Source organism: Prionailurus viverrinus, chromosome C2 (genome assembly GCF_022837055.1).
Source record: "Prionailurus viverrinus isolate Anna chromosome C2, UM_Priviv_1.0, whole genome shotgun sequence".
Lineage (NCBI taxonomy): Eukaryota > Metazoa > Chordata > Mammalia > Carnivora > Felidae > Prionailurus > Prionailurus viverrinus.
Window position 1 is genome coordinate 71,609,783 of NC_062569.1, and position 15,688 is coordinate 71,625,470.

The 15,688-nt window shown below is 37.7% G+C and overlaps 1 protein-coding gene across 2 annotated transcripts; it reads left to right on the forward strand.

The window, feature by feature from the left end:
* The first annotated feature begins 2,014 nt into the window (after positions 1-2,014).
* Positions 2,015-11,775, forward strand: ZNF639 (zinc finger protein 639). 2 transcript variants are annotated; one of them, XM_047875967.1, is made up of 6 exons: positions 2,015-2,311; positions 5,459-5,533; positions 6,225-6,293; positions 7,294-7,404; positions 9,677-9,811; positions 9,944-11,775. In XM_047875967.1, the coding sequence occupies exons 3-6, from the start codon at positions 6,236-6,238 to the stop codon at positions 11,095-11,097; spliced, it is 1,458 nt and encodes a 485-aa protein (XP_047731923.1). In that variant the 5' UTR covers positions 2,015-2,311; positions 5,459-5,533; positions 6,225-6,235; the 3' UTR covers positions 11,098-11,775. The 2 variants fall into 2 exon arrangements, with proteins under 2 accessions (XP_047731923.1, XP_047731922.1); XM_047875966.1 differs by lacking the exon at positions 2,015-2,311 and adding an exon at positions 2,319-2,510.
* Positions 11,776-15,688: the final 3,913 nt, after the last annotated feature.

A 15,688-nucleotide genomic window follows, 5' to 3' on the forward strand; every position in this document is an offset into this window, starting at 1 on the left:
CTCTCTCTCTGCCCCTCCCCTGTTCATGCTCTGTCTCTCTCTGTCCCAAAAATAAACGTTGAAAAAAAATTTTTTTTTTAAATAAAAAAATAAAAAAATAAAAATAAATAAAATAGAAACAACCTAACCATCCACTATTTAACTGTATGGTTGCTTATAGTAGAATTCCAAGGTGCCATTAACATTAATAGCGTAAAAAATATTCATGCCATATTTGAGTGGGGGGAAAAGCTGTTATAGAATAACATAAACAATAATATCCAAATTTTTTAAAACAAATTCTAGATGGATATAGATTTTTTAAAAATGTACACCTCTTGAGCAAAATGTTACCATTAGTTAGCTCTGGGTTGTAGGATTATGATACCTTTTCCTTTTGTTACTCATAGCTTTCTAATGTCTCTATTATGGAATAAAGATGTATGCCTTTTCTAATCAGGAAAAAATTAAGCTGTGCTACAAATGTGATTTTAAAAAGTTGGAAGAAAGGATGATTCAATAGCCCTTTAGTCAAAATTATAGATCGCAAACTCTACAACTTGGTACTTTTTTGAGATCTGAGGGTTTCATCCCTGCCGCCACCACCCTCCCTTTAAAAGGAAGGAGCGGAAAACGGAGAGGCAAAAAATGAAACTGGAATACATACTCCAGCTAATCAAAGAACATCAAGTAGCCTCTGCCTTGTGATTATGCTAAAGGACATGTAAACATTGTGATGCTCTTATTTACTTCTCTGGTTTAGGGAAAATCATGTGGGTTTGTTTGTTTTGTTTGTTTAAGTAATGCGCTGAAGTGGGGGGGGTGGGGTCTTCTCGTACTGCAAAATGTTTTGAAATAAAACTTCAGCCTAAAATGTAATGATTTCGTTTGGCACGAGGCTAAGAGTGAGCAAAACAGTAACTTAAAATGGTCCCATACCACCCCCTTGTGGCTTCCACTGTGTCACATCCGGGAACAGCCCAGCCAGAGGAGAGAAGGAGGCATACTGTTCTTCATAAATTCAACAAACGTGTCCATTCCCTATTCGGTGGCAGGTACTAACTATACTAGGATTAAAAGATACCACTAAATATCTTCTTACTTTATTCAGGCCATGGCTGCATTCGTAAACATTAACTTATTTGGGCCGAGCATACACTTAAAAGTTGAGGTCATAAAAATTGAGCCTCACAAACTGTCTCTTTAAAATAAGGCTTTATCTTCTGGGATACAGCTGGAGGGATCGGAGTAAGGTCTGTGATTATTACTCTCTAGCGTTTGGTTGGGTAGCATGTGGTAATCAGAAAAAGCACAATGGCCATGGATGAAAAGACACAGATTGCGGCCCTAACTATCCGAGTGACCTTGAGCATGTGATAATCCACATGGGCCTCATTCATCTACTTAACAATTATTGTAACCCGGGTGCTGAGGTTACAAAAAGGAATAAAATCTAGTGTCTAGTCCTTTGCTTTTCTAATTTGTAAATTGGGACTGACAACTTCAATTTATTATTAAAGATTAAACATATGACCACACTTATACAGAGATCATTTATGAAACCGTGTTCACAAATTTACTTATGCTTGTTCAATTTAATCCTCTCTACATCTGCTCCTAGAAGTTCACAGTCGGAAAAAGAATTAAATAATCAAATCCAATCCCCTATAATTTCACATTCATTCCACCGGGCTTTCTTGAATCAAGGCTTCCCACTGAAGCCTAGTAACGACTAATCGATCTTCAAGATTTTCACCTTCTTGCCCTGGTAAACAGCATCACAGCCCTGCGTAGTTCTTTGAAGGGGCCTCGGTAAAACCGTGACTCTGCCGTCTCCCTTTACATACGCAGCAAGCATCTGCCACTCTGGGGGTTGAAATGCCATTTGCCACGCCTAACCCGTCCCAGACCACTCTAGCACGCCCCCTGGAGGAGCCGGGTGGGAAAGGGGCCGCTGGCAAGCTGCGCTTCTCCCACTTCTCTAGGGGCGGGAGAAGGGGCTGAAAGCCCGCCCGGGGCGGGGGGAGTCCCCTTGGTGGCCTCGTCGGGAGCAATTCTAGGGAGTGGAATCACCCGCTCCGCATGGGAGGGGCGGTACCCTGTCCGGAAGAAGCCTGCGGCGGCGCAGAGATGCCAGCAGGGGGCGCGGGCCGATGGGCCACCCCCGGGGCTAAAGGCCGGTGGTCCCTCCCAGGTCTGGAGTGCGGCGTGGCCTCGCAGCCGGATCTCCCCCCCCCCCCCCCCCGCCCAACCCCCTCTCACTCTCACCTAGTCACCTCCCCGCCTAGTCGGCGGGCCCCTGAGGTGCGCGGCGCAGGCGCGGAGCGAGGCGGTGAGTGCGGCAGCCAAGCCTGGGCCTGGGGCCTGGCGGGCAGGGCGTGAGGCGCGCGGGAGGGAGAGGGGCTGCCCTTCAGGAGCGCCCGGGAGCGCGAGGGCCACAGTGGCGCGGCCCCTCCTCCCGCGCTCGGGCGCCTTGGCCGCCGCCGCCTCGAAGCTGCGCCTGGGCTGGCCGGACAGGCCCTGGGGTCCCGGTGAGTGTGAGGGAAGAGCGGGCCGGCGGTGTGCGGGCGCAGCCTCCCACGCGAGAGGACATGGAAGACCGGACGGCGTCTTTTAAACTGAAACCCTGCCTCCGTTTTATGGCGGGATGCCGGCCCCTCCCCCATCCCGAAGGCAGTTCCCCCTCCCGGGGAGGACGCCTAGGCCCCCTGCGGCTCTTTTCCTTATGGCGCCTTTGGGGCCGGGGTTTGGGAGTCCCCGCTGGTCACCCGGCCCCTGTGGGCCTGGCGCGTGGCACGGGCGTGGAGGCGGCTGGGTCCCGGAGGCTCCTGCGCGGCCCCTCCGACAGTCGTGTCCTACGGCGGCTGGGCTCCCGCCCCGGGTCGTGCGGGGCGGCTTCGAGACCCTCTGGCGGCGCATCCCTTGTTCGCCCCGAGCCACAGCCGCAGAAAGCAGGCGTTGGTTCTGGCGCTCCAGTCTCCGGGCGGTGGCCTCGGCCCCTCGTTAGGGTGCTTATACACCCCTTTGGTTTTCTTTTTCAGCATAACCTGGGACGCAAGTAATTTGAAGCAGTTTCTGTCTTTACAAAGAGATAAAAATTTGTATTTCAGGAAAGACTGACACTCAAGTTGGGCACACAGTTGGTTCTAGTTCAAAGACTCTCCCGAAACATTTTTATGTTTCAATTCTTTTAACATCTGGAGCGTATATACTTATTTTGAAATGAGGCTAGAAAAGAACTTGCTGTTAAAATGCTGTTGTAAAAATAGAGCTTTTGATTGTAAATACTTGCCTTATTTTTTGTATCTGCTAGAGAATATTTACACTGAGTGAAAGGCCTTAAATGTTGATCTTTTTGATACAGGTACTAACTGCCTGTTAATGTGGTGTTTTGTACATTCTTATTGAAAAAAATGACAGGTGGAAAGAGGCTGATATGTATTTTGTAAGTTGCTTTTAAAAAAAATTGTTTCATGTGTCAAACATGAAACATATACATTTTTACAAAATGTAAAATGTTTATATATACCTTAACATAGGGAAATGCCTAGATGTCTATACCCCAAAATGCTAATGGTTTTTCTGGGTGAATAGATTCTAGGTGATTTAATTAACTTGGTTTCTAAACCTTTTCTTAATTTTCCTGCAGTGACATGTATTACATGTGCAGTTTAAGTGGAGAAGAGGGAGTGAATGATAAGTTGCATGTGATTCAGAATCTTACCCCTGAGAGGAAGACTAGTGAGCAAATGTTTATGTGACATCTCTGAGTAAAAAGCCAAACTTCTTCATCAGGGTAGTTATGTATACAAAAAGTCCATAAGAATATTTGCTGAAATGAAGGATGGATAGCATTTTTGGTCTTGAGTAGGCATCTTAGCATCCTGCCAAAGCGGGGGAGTCTGATAAATGTTTGGATATTGTTCAGCCCTGAGTAGGAGTCAGACCTTTCCTGATCAGGATGATCCTCTTCCTCTCACCTGAATCCGTGCCAGCTTGCAACATCAATTTTAATGCTATGCTTGGTTTCCTTTCCTTACTTTTTCATTCTTCTGGTTGGAAAGAATTGAAGTGTATTCTGAAATTGCAAGAAGATACTATAATGTTTGGCTGACAGTTTTAGAGCATTTACAACATGAAGTGTGATGCTCTGGGCTTTTTAAATTTTAGAAGCATACAGAAGAGGTATTAGGAATGAGTCTTGAAATTTTAGTTTATTACATAATCGGAAATTTTTGATTTTTTAAGGCACTTGACTGGGATGTTTGTGGTAGGTGAGGCATGATAGATAGATAGATATAATAGATAGATATTTCTATAAATCTCACTGTTGTCTGTTTCTTTGGGTGATTTCCTTCCCTTCCTCCCGTTGGTGGCTAAGTAAGAACTGGAACCAAGATGTAACTTACTGGTAATAGTGATTAGCAGTGAAAATTACTTACACAGAGTTAGCTGTTCAGAACTCAGAAGGCATGCTTTTTCATCTCTGGTTCTGCAACTTAGATGACTTGACTTTCCCTGAATCTGTTTCCTCATCAGTAAAATAAGATAGAGAAATGTTCAGTAAACTAAAAAGCACTGTCTTAATACTGTGTTATCACATCACCTGTAGTGCTAATTAATACACCCAGAACCTAGTGAAGCAGCAGACAGCATGTACACTTATCATTAGAAATGAGATGGTCTCACTAATGGTACCAAGTTCTACCTGCTGTATATATTGCTTTGATGGTAAGAAAAGCAGCATGTAAAGCTGGCGGAGAAAACTTCAATATCTTTTTCTGACATTCCTTACTTGCCCATTTCTACAGTGAAGGAACACTAACCTGAAATGGAAGAGGTAGTTGTGATTCTGACACTAATCTGTTACTTGAATTGGGGTGATCTCTTTATTTCCCTATTTGTTTTCAAAGCATGTGCTTTAAAATTTGATCTTTATTCAAATTCCAACTCTACCAGTTATTAAGAATTGTCTTTATTTAATCTTACTGTGCTTCAGTTTCCTCATCAATAACAAGGGGTAAATAATTTTGAGAGACTGTTGTACATTTATCATGTTATAGGATTAAATAAGATAAAGTAGGTGCACAACCTGTTACGTGATTGGTGCTCAGTAAGTGGTCATTGTTCTTATATTGTTGGATAATCTATAAGGACTTAAACAGTTTGAAGTCTGATTTGGTTTGCTTTCATTCTATTTGCTTTCATTATGGCTGAATAAAGTAGGCTGATTTATATTCCTGTTTTGGTGTTAAAATATAGCTATAGCTTTAGAAGGTAAGTTTATTTCAGAGAAATATGACACATATATATTTATCAATTTTTAGTGTTTATACAGTATATCCAAAAGCTTATTTATACTTGAATTATTTCCATATAATTTTCCAGTTAATTAAAGACCTGGTGCCATTGTATTCTTGAGTCTCAGAAGTGAACTACATTTTTGCTTATATGACTTCTGTTGTGTATTTTGCTACAGGCTATTTTTTTTACCATCTGTGAAAACTTCCCTGTAATTCATTTCTCCTCACCACAGTATTAAGAATTATACCAAGTAAGTGGAATGTGGCAAAACCAATTAGTCAATTTTGTAACAGTCTGTGGAAATTCAATCACTTAATGATGATTTGATTAATTGTTTGAATAAATGATTAATCATTAAATGATTGCTACCTGTTTTGTTCTCAGTAGAGTGTTGAATGTGACCTTACAAGTAAGAAAAGGATTTTTTCTTGAAAATTGTATTCTGAGCTTCTATGTGATGAGTATATTTTTTGAAAGTCAGGAGATAAAGATTTGTGACAATATTTTTTGAAGGCATTATATCCACCTTTAGATTGAAAAGTGTATCAAAATATTCTCAGTTGTAAGAAATGGACTTATTTTATTCTTAACATGGTACCATAAGAGCAATTTTTTTTTAATAAAAGCTAAGAGTACGGCTTATTGTAATTGTCCAGTATTCACAGTTACATCAACATTTGAAATGGATTTCTCAACCTCACCAAGAGAAAAAAAAAAAAACAAAAAAACAACGCAGTTATTGGTGTCCTACTTTTAAACTTGATCAGAAAAATAAATCCAAAATACAAATGGAGGCATTATTTAACATTTCTCTTAGGAAATAGATTTTCAAGTGGCACACACATTTCTTATTGCCAATAAATTCTTTGGTTAGGTGGAATTTTTATAAAATATTAACAGTCTTTATTTTTGATACTTTTGTTAAATTTTTCCATTTTCAGATTGAAAAGATATGAATGAATATCCTAAAAAAAGAAAAAGGAAGACATTACACCCTTCTCGTTACTCAGGTCAGTAGACTTTTAAAGTTGGGCCATGGATTAATTCCCATACAATTGTATTCTTACCCATTTTCTCATAAATGGATCAGATAACAGTTAAATATCTGGGTCCATTTTCAGGTAAGAGAAAACTTTAAATTCTCTGAATATACATTGTTCATTGTCTACCATGTGCTAGGCACACATCAGAACTTTACAAACATTATTTAATACAATTTAATGATTGATAGATACTTAAAATTAGATACCCAAGGTTGCATGCTTATACAGCATAATTGAGATTTGTCTGTGTGATTCCCAGACTTGTTCTTAAGGCACAACATTAACCTTGGTGGGAGATATTTTGCATGATTGCGGAAAAAAATGTTTTATCCTGTATGTTATTTTCAGAAATGTGAACTTCCATTTTGATTGTGTTATTTTAGATCTTTTGGTTGAGGTTGGCTCTGCTGTCTTGGCAGCAAGAGAGGTCTTAAGAAGAGAAGTCTTTGTGACCACATGTATTTGAGACAGTCTCTAGCATACCTGTTAACCCACCCAAGCTATACATTCTTCATATCTGAGGAAATTAAATCTAGTTCAGCGCTTGCCAGCTCATCCCAGACAAGACTTGAAATGACTCTTCAGAAGCCCTAACTGATCCTCAGACCATTTCCCCTATGCCTTGGGTTTTGTCTTCACTATATGGCAGATCTTGGTAGTTAATTCAATGTTTTTTGCAGTTAGTACATTATCACATATTTATAATTTGTGGAATTCTGACTGTAAGGCAAGTCTATTTTTGTGTGCTTCAAGGTGTTATATTGTAAATTGTGTAATTTGTGGTTCTTTCAAAGCTCAGTTCAGTATCAGGTCTGAAATGTAGAAGCTTTCAGAATTAAGGGAAATGTTAATACTTTATTACAAATATGAAAATTTCAAATATGAAAATATGTTGGATAATGGGATGGCTGTTATTAAGTGTATGTATGTTTACCTGGAATTTGTAAAATTTTGCTCTTATGTTCAGATTCCTCTGGAATAAGCAGAATTGCAGATGGATTCAATGGAATTTTTTCTGATCATTGTTACAGTGTTTGTTCTATGAGACAACCAGACTTAAAATATTTTGACAACAAAGGTATATCTAATATTTTCCAAAATATTCTTTAAGTTGCTTTTATGTATTTGTATTTCTTTGAAAATGTGGGTGAAAATGATGATTTCTAAGTGGGCAAGTGTTTAATGTTTAAATGTAAGGAAACAATTTTTTGTAAGAAAACAAGTATGTGAATTTTTTATTTTTAATGTTATTTCAGACCTATAAATAAAAAGCACATTCTCCTAAGTCCATTTTAGGTGGCTAGGAGTTGATGGCAAAGTGAGACCAATCCAGAGTTGGGAGGATTTATGAAGAAAGGTTAAGAATAGTATTACATACAGTTCTTCCACTTAGCTGTAGTCTAGAGAGCTAGTGGAAGGAAGAAACAGGGTGAATGATTTAGTGTTTTTCAATGTTGCATCTTCTATTGAGGCTTTTCTAGAGCATTGGGTAAATGATAACAACTTGCATTTGTTCTTTCTTTGCAACCATCAAAACTGCCAGTTTCCTTGAACTCCTCTCGTAGACACAGAAACATAAATTTTTAAAAAACATGAGGCGTTGGAGACATCTGTGTGAACTCCTGTTTGGCTTAATAGAGACATAGATGGTTACATACAGAGATATTTATAGATATGTCTCTATATATCTGGCAGTGTACACACATTTTTGGTCTGTTAGCTGAGAGGGCCGAAAAGAAATGACACCCCAGTAGGAGTGAGCACACCAGTGCCCAGATTTTGGTTTCTAAAACCATTCTCCAGTAAAAAGAACTGGTACTTAGAGAAATGGCTGATTCTAGTTCTGAAGCAGGAAATATATGAGACTGGAGCATTTTGTAGTGCCAGAAAATAAGGAGGTACTCAAAACACACATACACACACAATACAGGTATGTCAAAGGAACACAGGGGCTGACTGAAAGAGCTCCCAGCAGCCAAAGCTGAAACAATTAGAGAGGAAAAAAAAAAAAAAGAATTATAACCCAAAGTATAAAATAAATACACATGAGTTCATACTGATATGACTGATATGACTAAGTAAATAAGAAATAAATCTTTTTTTTTAAGTTTATTTATTTATTTTAAAAGAGAAAGAGAGCATGCATGGGGAGGGGGAGAGAATCCCAAGCAGGCTCTGCACTGTCAGCACAGAGCCTGATGTAGGGCTCAAACTCAGGAACCATGAGTTCATGACCTGAGCTGAAATCAAGAGTCAGATGCTCAACCGACCAAGCCACCCAGGCACCCTCATGTAAGAAAGCAATCTATACAGAAGAATTCCAAGTTATTTATATGAACACTCCTCCCTCAAGGAGTTGGAGCATGATTTCCCACTCCTTAAGTAAGGACTGCAAGCAGGGACTTCCTTCCAAAGTAAAAGAGTGACTTTACAGCAGAGAAACCTGCTAAATACTACTTCAACCAGGTAATCAGTCTACAGTAATAAATCATGTTAATAGTGTGTACCCTTTATATGATGTGGTAAAAATGGTAGTTTGCCTCTCTGGTCTACCTCCAGTAACCCATAATCCCAGTCTAATCATGAAAAAAACAACATTTCATTAATGGGACATCCTACAAAATACCTGACTTGTACTCCTCAAAACTGTCATGATCATCAAAAACAAGGAAAGTCTGAGAAACTGCCACAGCTAACAGAGGCCTAGAGAGAGATGACAACTGAATGTAATGTGGAATCTTAGGATCTTGGAACAGAAAAAGGACATTAGGTAAAAACTAAGGAAATCTGGATAAGTATGGACTTTAGTTAATACCATCTTATCAGTATTGGTTATTAATTGGAACAAATGTACCATCTTTTTGTAAGAGAATAGAGAAACTGAATTCAGGTTATGTGGGAATTCTGCGTACAATCTTCTCAAATTTTTTTTCTGAGAACTTCTAAAAATTTCAAGTCTGTTAAAAACAACACTGACATGATGTTGAAGCCCAGCTTTTTCTATTGACCTGTATTTCAGTTTCCCCATGCTAACTTTAAAACATTGGGGCTGGGCTAAGGGAATAAAGGTTTATTCAAAGTCAGAAATTTAAACTTAAAATTCCTAAGTAACTTTAAAAAGTAGATTGTAGTACAAATGGGGCGCATGGAAGCAAAAGCAGTTGCTTGATTGGACAGATTTTTTGGGTATCTGTGGTATATGGATAACATCTCTTTTCCTGGCTAAATCTAAGTCCTTTAGTTCCTATCAGAATTCAAAATTATATTGAAAACGCTTAGTGCTTTAGTAATAATTAATATTTAATACTTTGGTATAAATAATAAGTATTTTTGCAAATCTCTTTCTACAGATGATGATTCTGATACAGAGACATCAAATGACTTGCCAAAATTTACAGATGGGATCAAGGCCAGAAATAGAAATCAGAACTACCTGGTTCCCAGTCCTGTACTTAGAATTCTAGACCACACTGCCTTTTCTACAGGTTAGGGAAACTAGTTAATCGCATTTATTTATTTTATATACATTAATAAAATGTGTAAAATAAATTTTGTACCAATTATTTATTTAATAGGTCTTATTTAATGATAATAATAGACTTATTACATTTTTTCAGAAAAATCTGCTGATATTGAAATTTGTGATGAAGAGTGTGACTCACCTGAATCAGTCAACCAACAAACTCAAGAAGAGAGTCCTATAGAAGTTCACACCGCTGAAGATGTTCCAATTGCTGCAGAAGTGCATGCAATTTCTGAAGATTATGATATAGAAACAGAAAACAATTCCTCTGAGAGTCTCCAAGACCAAACTGATGAGGAGCCGCCATCTAAACTTTGCAAAATTCTTGACAAGAGCCAAGCTTTGAATGTGACTGCCCAGCAGAAGTGGCCTTTACTGAGAGCTAATAGCAGTGGCCTCTATAAATGTGAACTTTGTGAGTTCAACAGCAAATATTTTTCTGACTTAAAGCAGCATATGATCCTGAAGCATAAGCGTACTGATTCAAATGTATGTCGAGTATGCAAGGAAAGTTTCTCTACCAATGTGCTTCTGATCGAGCACGCCAAACTGCATGAAGAGGATCCCTACATTTGTAAATACTGTGATTATAAAACAGTGATTTTTGAGAACCTCAGCCAGCACATTGCAGACACCCATTTTAGTGACCACCTTTATTGGTGTGAGCAGTGTGATGTACAGTTCTCCTCAAGCAGTGAACTCTACCTACATTTCCAGGAGCACAGCTGTGATGAACAGTACTTGTGTCAGTTTTGTGAACATGAAACAAATGATCCAGAAGACTTGCATAGCCACGTGGTAAATGAACATGCATGTAAATTAATTGAGTTAAGTGATAAGTATAACAATGGAGAACATGGACAGTATAGCCTCTTAAGCAAAATTACCTTTGACAAATGTAAAAACTTCTTTGTATGTCAAGTATGTGGTTTTCGGAGTAGACTTCATACAAATGTTAACAGGCATGTTGCTATTGAACATACTAAAATTTTTCCTCATGTTTGTGATGACTGTGGGAAAGGCTTTTCAAGTATGCTAGAATATTGCAAACATTTAAATTCACATTTATCTGAAGGGATCTATTTATGTCAATACTGTGAATATTCAACAGGACAAATTGAAGATCTTAAAATTCATCTAGATTTTAAGCATGCAGCTGACTTACCTCATAAATGTAGTGACTGCTTGATGAGGTTTGGAAATGAGAGGGAATTAATAAGTCACCTTCCAGTCCATGAGACAACTTGATTATTTTCTTTAACTGCCATAATATTAATGTAAAATAATAAATTTGACTTTTGGAGATGTTAAAATAGATGATTTTAAGCAACTTATGAGAATCGTCTTTAACAAGTAAGATTTTTTTTAATTGTCCCATTTTCTTAGCATTGCTACATTTTTCATTACATTTATAATGGTATCCTAAATGTGGTATTTTCAATGCAGGTAGTTCATAGTTTTAACCACTATTGGTGTCGTCTTGTTTCTTACATAAGCTCTGATTTCATGAATTGATGAGAAAGAGATACACTAAAGAAACTAGACCACAGTTTTCCTTCTGTAACCATGAGTGCTATTAACTTTTTTAAACTCAAGACAAGCTCAGTTTTTTATATATAAAGTCATTAAAATGCAACGTAACATACAATTAAGTCCACTGATACTCCCATTAATAAGAACCCAGACTCTCCCTCTTGCATGCCCCATCAGGAATTATCCTCAAGGCTGTCAGTAGACTCTCCATCTGTGTAATTCTTTTAATAACACTAGGAGGCAAATGTTACAATAGGAAGCGAAGATCCAGTTTTGTTGGCAGTCTTTATTTTATTCTGTTTCAACCCCTATCCATGAGTTAAATAATTTAAGATAGGAGTGAGGAGGAACTGGTAAGGGCATTGACAATAAAAAGTAACATTTTATAACTCACAACCTGTTCACAATTTATTTTAAGTTATGCAACAGCAAAGTCAGCCCAAACTTCCGATGTCAAATCATTTATTAACTGAGAAAACCCACTATAGTGGGTATATTAACACTGTAGTGTTAACATAGAATTAGGAAGATCTGAGAGATAAGGTGTTCCTGTCCTTTCTTCTTGGCTTGTAGATGGTGGTCTTTATTCACGTGCTGTTCTCTTTGTGTACAAGTCTGTCTCCCAAATTTCCCCTTTTATAAGGTCACCAGTCATAACTGGATTAGTGCTAACGCTAATGATCTTATTTTAACCTAGTAAAGACCTTATCCCCAAATAAGCTCATATTTTGAGGTACTGGGGCTCAGGACTTCAACATATGAATTGGAGGATGGGAGGAAGAGACATAACAACTACAATTCAATAGCAGCTTCTTAAATAGCAGTATCACAAAAATAGAATTTTGTCTATCATTGGACTCTAATAAACACTGCTGCTAACAATATTCTTGTTCAGGAATATTGATACAGTTGAAAAGACCAATTTACAACATATGGTTCTCCCACTACAAGAACCATGGAAATGTAGCCTATTTTGAGAATGATGGCAGCAACAAGTTTTTTAAAAACCATTTTTATCTCTACAATTGTCATATATTGTATAGTTATATTCCTAGAAACTCATCTGATTGGAACATTCCAGGTAGGGTTACCTGATAGAAATGTTTCTTAGAAGACTTAAAATCATAGTGGTTTAAACAGGCAGGGAATCTTAGAAACCATTTGGTGTAAACCCTCCAGTTTTCTATTGTAGAAATAGGCCAAGGTCACAACATCAGTTGTAGCAGACAGGAGTGGAATCCAAGTTATTTGGCTTCTAGTCTAGTGTTGTTTCCATTACACCATGTTACATTAAGATCTAAGGTTTGTCCTTGGTGTGTTTTCCATGACTACTTGACCTAGCCACTCGGCTACCTTCTTGGTAATTCTGTTTTTATGCTTTTTTGATATACATCCAGCTTCAGGAATTTTCTTTTCAGGAAACAAACTTTAAATAAGTAATGCCTTGTTTGTTTGTTTTTTTCCTCAGTTCTGTATTTTACTGCTTTACATTTGATCACATTAGTAATCAAAGTGATTGTAAGGAAACCTCAGGAAATATTAATCCAAGTTTCAGAACCATATATAATTTTGTACTTTTTGATGAATCTGCAGCTTAAGGCCACATCTCACTGACAGTTTGTCCAATAAAAACTTTTTACTTTGACTCAGCTTTCAGATAAGTTGATGACACCACAAATTGCTTGGATAGCTGGTCTATATTTCTAGCTTAAAAAACTTCTTTGTAAAAACAACCCTACTTAAAAAGAAATTTTTCTCGTTACTCTGGTTTTTTTCTCCTCAGAAACAACTCCGCTGATCTCTTTTGTGACTTGAACCACATTTCAAGTCTAAGAATACATAACTGATAATGATGTTTATTAGCACTACAATAGAATTCTTGGCATCAAGAATTCTTGGCAGTAGTGTTGGGCCATTTTTTTTCTTGCTTTTTTTTTGTCTTCACGTTACTATTAGTTATTACTTATGAAATTCCAAATTTCCCCTGTACTCCAAAATTTGGAAGTGATTGTGCACTACTCAAAAGCTTCTCTTTCTGCCTGCAAATTTGCCAGTTTTACCGTTTAAAATCACCTGTCTTCGGTTTCCTGAATACGTGTCATCACGTATTAACCAGTTTCTCCATTTCACAGGGCCTATAGCCTGTTAGGTGATTGCTGAGTTGTTGGCAGATGTAATATATACAAGTTTTTATTTTTTGGTTGTTTTTTTTTTTTTTTCCCAATAGACTAACACTGTCCCTAATTTTTAAATCTGATTTGCAAAGCACTGTATTACTTAATTCCTGGCACTTTACCATTAACCTTACTTTGCTTGTTTTTGTCAGTATAACTACCTTTTGCAAGAAGTTTAATATATTTCCCAAACTACTATGATTAGTTTTTTAGTAGAATTTTTATGTCTAAAAGCACTACAAGCTATAATTTGAAAAAGCTAATAAAAATCAAATGGCCATGGGGTGCCTGAGTGGATCAGTCAGTTAAGCGTCCAACTCTTGATTTCGGCTCAGGTCATGAGTTTGTGAGTTCAAGCCTCGTGTTGGGCTGAGCATGGAGCCTGCTTGGGATATTCTCTGTCTCCCCTTCCCCCCTCCTCTCTCTGTTTCTCCCCCACTCATGTTCATTCTCTCTCTCTCTCTCAAAAAAAAAAAAAAAAAAAAAAAAGCCTTAAAAATAAATAAAAAATCAAATGGCCACATTCGGAAAGTAGATTGGCTTACCAAATATCAATACTCGTTAAGAATTTAGGTGAAAACAAGTAGTTAAGGCCAAATGTTAATCCCAGCGGAGAAGCAAATTTGGTTGGTCAGGTTTACCCTACAATTAGTAGTCTCATTCCTATAAATTAAAATAAAATTTGGGGAGGGGCGCCTGGGTGGCGCAGTCCGACTTCAGCCAGGTCACGATCTCGCGGTCCGTGAGTTCGAGCCCCGCGTCAGGCTCTGGGCTGATGGCTCGGAGCCTGGAGCCTGTTTCCAATTCTGTGTCTCCCTCTCTCTCTGCCCCTCCCCCGTTCATGCTCTGTCTCTCTCTGTCCCAAAAATAAATAAAAACGTTGAAAAAAAATTTTTTTTTAAAATAAAATAAAATAAAATAAAATAAAATAAAATAAAATAAAATAAAATTTGGGGATATATATTTCTTTACCTGTAACTTTCAGTTCTGATGACCAAAGATAGAGTATTTACAAGAATTTTTAGACATGGTACTTCGGTTATGGATTTACATATACTCCTTATATTGGTTTAACTTTCCATAAATTAATCTTTTAAGACAACATTCAAATCTAAGAAGAATGTGTACATTTGTATTGTATAATATAAATTCACAAAGCTTAAAGTTGTCAGGTGCCTGGATGGCTCAGTCATTAAGCATCTGACTTCAACTCAAGTCATGATGTCCGGGTTCATGAGTTTGAGACACACATGGGATGAGCATGAGCCCCGTTTCGGGTAAGTTCCGCCTCTCTCTCTCTCTCTCTCTCTCTCTCTCTTTTTCCCTCTTTTTCCCCTGTGGGATTCTCTCTCTCTCTCTCTCTCTCTCTGCTCCCCTTGGCCCCTTGCTCACTTGTGCTCTCTCAAAAAAAAAAAAAAACAAAACACTAAAAGTTATGATATGTAATTCACGTTTATATGAAGTGATATGTTCAATTTGTAAATTTAAAAACTAAAAATTTTAAGAGTAACAGTTGTTTGAAGCCTACTTCCATACAAGTGATGGAAAAATAATTTTCCTGGATAAAGACTTTGCATTTTAAAGCATCAGTTACCACACTTCCTTAAGTTCATTCTCCTTAATAATCTTAGTGTTAAACAGGTAACTACTCAAACCCAAAATAAATCACATTTGTGAAGAGTAATTTCTTCTAAAAAGAAGAAATTTTCTCACTTTGCTACATAGGACTATTATATTATCTACTAGTATTATTCCCACAGTTAAAGAAGGATGATTATTTAGACAGTTTTTGTTTTTTAAGTAGGCTCCGTGCTCCAACACGGGGCTTGAACTCAAGAGATCAAGATCTAAGCTGAGATCAAGAGTGAGATGATTAACCGACTGAGCCACCCAGGCACCACTATTTACACAGTTTTTTTAAAGAATTTTTGTTACCAAAACCTTTAAAATTGTTACTTATTTTTGGTTTTAAAAAAGCAAATGAATATAACTTGGATAGGCTTTCTCTTGCTAAAAATATTGAGCTGAATGACTTATGCCCTGAAATTTTTAATAAAAAGTAGGTTTTGAATGAAAACTCAAAAGTTTTCTAGTTTTTAATCTTACCCAGATAGTGTCCACTACCAAAAAAC

Bases quoted from the DNA above. Each gene is read 5' to 3' on its own strand.
- ZNF639 (XM_047875967.1), top strand. From the start codon at position 6,236: ATGAATGAATATCCTAAAAAAAGAAAAAGGAAGACATTACACCCTTCT. The intron at 7,405-9,676 runs GTATATCTAATA...CTCTTTCTACAG, and splicing joins AAAATATTTTGACAACAAAG to ATGATGATTCTGATACAGAG. The intron at 9,812-9,943 runs GTTAGGGAAACT...ACATTTTTTCAG, and splicing joins CCACACTGCCTTTTCTACAG to AAAAATCTGCTGATATTGAA.